The sequence below is a fragment of the Myotis brandtii genome, unplaced genomic scaffold, assembly GCF_000412655.1.
Source record: "Myotis brandtii unplaced genomic scaffold, ASM41265v1 scaffold728, whole genome shotgun sequence".
In the NCBI taxonomy this organism is placed as follows: Eukaryota; Metazoa; Chordata; class Mammalia; order Chiroptera; family Vespertilionidae; genus Myotis; species Myotis brandtii.
This window is the reverse complement of record NW_005370875.1, coordinates 929,193-933,259: the sequence shown is the minus strand read 5'-3', so window position 1 is coordinate 933,259 and position 4,067 is coordinate 929,193. Positions and strand designations below refer to the sequence as shown.

The following is a 4,067-nucleotide window of genomic DNA, read 5'->3' as shown; positions in this document are numbered from 1 at the left end:
GCTCTAAGTTTCTTTTCTGCTCAGAATCAAGATGGTCCCTCCCCTCCCCTTACTTCACCCCCATGTGGTTTCCTCTGGGTGATTTCTGTTCCTCTCTTGCTGGGTGAGGCTGTTCTCCCTGGTTGGTGTCCTGGGACCAGAAGAGGTCTGAAGAAACATGGATGGGGCAGCTCTGAGCTCAACCCTGAGCTCTCAAAGCCCACCCTGTGCTTTGCCTCTCCCCGTCCCCCACCTCCTGTCAGCATTGCAGCTCAAGGCTTGGTCCAAAGAGTCCAGGTCTCAGGAGATTGAGGGCTGAGGAGCACAGAACAGTGAGTGTCCTGAGCATCCCATCCTCCCATCCCTGCCCCCTTCACACTCCTGCCTGCCCCCAGACCAGACCCAGCAACTCAGTAACTTGATCCCTTCCATTGTCTCCCAGCCCCCTCTGGACTCCTCCTTCCTATGCCTTTTCCTGCCTCTCTCCTTCACATCCCTTCTCCCAACATCTGTTGGCAGATGCCCTGGGGTTTACAAAAGTGGGTTCTGAATGCTGAATAGGAGATTGCCAGGTGACCATAATGACCCAAGTAAAAGTGTTGCATTGGGAGATGGTAGGGACCAAGGATGACTGCTCTTCTCTACCTGCCTGATTCCTTCACCACCCACTCCCTCCACAGCGAGCATCCCAAAGGGCTTCCGAATCCCGCTGAGTGCAAGAGACATAACCAGTGCAGCAGAGCAGGTTGGTGCAGCAAAGATGGCTGAAGGAGTCCAGCAGCGGCTGGCCTGGATCTTGGAGTTTATGAGCAAGGAGCAGCTGAGGGAGTTCCTGCTGCGGCTGCCTGATAAGGATCTCTGCCAGCACTCTCCTGGGGCGACCCCAGCTCAACCAGAGGAGGTGGGTGGCATGGAGGTGGCCTCACGCCTTGTGGCTCAATACGGGGAGCAGCAGGCCTGGGACCTGGCCCAGCAGACCTGGGAGCAGATGGGCCTGAGCCAGCTGTGTGCCCCAGCCCGGAAAGAGCCAGCTATGCTGTCAGGTGAGTAGACAAAACTCCCTCTGTCTGTGGTTCATCTCCTTCCCTCACACACCCTGCTGAGCCTCCCACCAAACCTGACCCTGGGCAGTGACTGGGAACTGAATTGTCAAAGGGGGGATCGAGACAGACTAGACTGCAGCTAAGAGGCTTGTGGGGGAAGAATGCCAAGTGCAGCCGTAATCGGTTTGGCTCAGTGGATAGAGAAACTCCCTCTGCCTGCGGTTTATCTACTTCCCACCCACACCCTGCTGAGCCTCCCACCAAACCTTACCCTGGGCAGTGACAGGGAACTGAATTGTCAAAGGGGGGATCGAGACAGACTAGACTGCAGCTAAGAGGCTTGTGGGGGAAGAATGCCAAGTGCATTCCCAGCAACCCATGGGTCCTCACGGCCCCTGGGAGGGAGCACTCAGAGGGCCAGAGAGACAAGAGGCTGACTCTCAGGAGGCACCAGCAGGAGGATGTGGGTTTCACACCCACCTCCCAAGTGGCCACTTGCCTGGTTTGTGCTATAGGCACAGAAGGGAGTCCGGAGGAAGCAAGTTCCAGTCCTGGCACGACCACATTGGGCAAGTTGCTTCACTGCTCTCTGCATCTTCTCTCCATCTGTAAAATGAGAGGGTAGGAGCCTGCCCCCTGGACTGTAGGAAGGTAAAGAGGTAATCCATGTTAGACACCTACCAGAGTCCGCTTCCTAGTCAGTGCTCAATGAACTGTTCTGTTGCTACTGTTGCTGCCCCCGCGATGTTATTACTACTGACAGCTGTGGGTGGCAGAGGCTCTCAGCCTCATGTGAGGGGACTTGAGGCACAGAGAGGAGTCATGACATATATGGGAAGGGAGAGGCAGAACCAAACCAACCAGAGATGCAAAGTTCCTGGAGCCCAGATCAGGACAGTTGCCCAGCAGTGTCAGGGCACCATTCTCCAATGAGATGGTGGGGCAGGCTGCAGTGGGCTCACTGGTTCCTCCTGACCTCACCTAGTTAAGACCGGTCTCTTATTTTCTGGTGCTGTTGACTATGACAGTGAGAACAGCACCAGGTGTTAGACCAGAGGGGTCAGACCGGACCGTGGTTCAGCAACCTTGGTACTTGAGTCCTGACTAGGGAAGAATTCAGAGGCAAGACTCAAACTGTAAGAGAACTTTTACTTAGAAAATCGCAGAGGTATCAGAAATGGATGGCAGAACAAAGGGGCTCAGAAAACACCTTACAGTAGCAAAGGAAGGGCCCTTGGAGCTTGGGAGTGAGGAAGGTAAAGGTAATGGTAATGGGGGATGGAAGTGGAGGGGATGTGTGCTGAAAGGCATGGGCATGCTCCCAGGAGGGAGAGCGCACTGGGTCCTCCATCCTAAAAGCTTTTAAGAGTGGAGATCTTAGAGGAGATCCCAGGGAGGATCTCAATAGAATATCCATCAGCTTTCCAAGTGGGTCCTTTCAGGGTTGTGGTCTCCACTGATTGGTTTGTACCAGGGCAAAGGGTCAATGCAGATGGTCCTGAGTGGTTTTGCTGCTTTTCTGGGCCTGGAGCTGATATACAACTGACGCCCAGATGTTATTTCTAGGGAGAAATGAACAGCAGCTGTTGACTATGACTGTCTGTGAGAACAGCACCAGGTGTTAGACCGGTGGGGTCAGACCAGACCTGTCATAAGAGGGGGTCTGAACAGCATGGGCAGAGATATGAAAGGTCAGGGAGTCCAAACCCCATGATGAGTGATATGCTAGGGGAAGGAAGATTACCCTGGGGGTGAGGTACTTGTTTTCCAAGTTTTGCCCGTTGCTAGGCCTCCAGAGCTCTCCACCCTGGTGGCCTCTGTACCTGGTCTATCGTCCTTGCTCTGCTCATGTCTGTCTAACTGCCAGCACAGTTCCTCTTCGTTGAAGACCCCCCAGTTTCAATGCCCTGGCTCCTGCCCATCCTGCTAGCAAGCATCAACCCCTAATCTCCTTCCCACAGCCCAATTGCTCCCATCCCCCTACTCCCCAATTCCACCCAGGCAGAACTCCCCCAGAGGGTTCACCTTCACCAAGCTGCTGAAATTCTTTGACCCTGAGCCCTGGATCCTCCAAGACATAGAGAGACTTTGAAACACTTGCCTGACATATGGACAGAGCTGGAAATGCGAGGCTTGCTGAGCTGTCCTAAGGGCCCAAGTGGGGCTGCAGGGCAGCAAGTGGGTTCCCAGCCAAGTGAGCCTAGAGCTGCATGAGGACCTGGGCCAATAAAACACCATAAGAAGGATGGAAAAACCAGGGTGGTGGGGTCAGTAGGCCTAGAAATGATCTTTCAGGAACATTCCAGTGTTGAGGTTACACCCCCCTCTGATTTGACAGATGGGTAAACTGAGACCCAGGCAGGCCAGGCAGTGAATCTTACCCAACCAGGTGCCATGTGTAACATGGTCCTTGGCCAGGCACAGCTGGGGTCATAATCACTCTGAATTTCCCTGGGGTCTGGGTGGTCCAGAAAGTTCCAAGGAGGACTCTGTTCTCCAGGTGAACCCCAAGAGGAGGGTAGGTCTATTCCTCAGCTCAAGCCAGTCCCCTCTCCTGACTCCTCTGATTTCAGCTTTCACATATGGAGTCACCTGGGCTGGAAATCTCAGCTACACCCTTGCCTCTTTCTCTTTTCATCCCAGCATCCAAATCCACGCTCACACAGCACTTGGAAACACCCAGGGCTGGAACCTAGACCCAGTGATCTCTCCCTCCACCCTGCTGCTGCTTTGTGAGGACCCCACCCCCAGTTTCCATGTCCCCTTTTCTCTTCCCTTCCTTCTGTGCCACTCTCCCTCCTCCTGCCCCAGGCCCTGCCAGTGATGGTCAGAAGCTCAGGCTCTGTTGTCTGATGTAATAGTTACTAATCCTGCTCTCATTGGTGTCCTTTTACATTGAATATTTTTTCCATCCCATCCCTTTAGCTTATGTGTGTCCTTAAAGCCAAAGAGAGTCTCTTGCAGGCAGCATAAAGTCAGGTCTTGGGTTTTATTGTTGGTTTGCTTTTACTTTTTTATCCATTCAGCCACTCTATGTTTTGTGAT

The 4,067-nt window shown here is 53.6% G+C and overlaps 1 protein-coding gene across 1 annotated transcript in view; it reads left to right on the top strand.

Annotated features, from left to right (window-relative positions):
- Positions 1 to 674: 674 nt before the first annotated feature.
- LOC102251193 (NACHT, LRR and PYD domains-containing protein 1-like) overlaps positions 675 to 4,067 on the top strand; it is a 47,888-nt gene continuing 44,495 nt past the window's right edge. Inside the window, exon 1 of the mRNA XM_014530211.1 lies at positions 675 to 1,022. Within this exon, the coding sequence (XP_014385697.1) occupies positions 740 to 1,022 (283 nt within the window). The 5' untranslated portion in view covers positions 675 to 739. The remainder of the gene's footprint in view (positions 1,023 to 4,067) is intronic.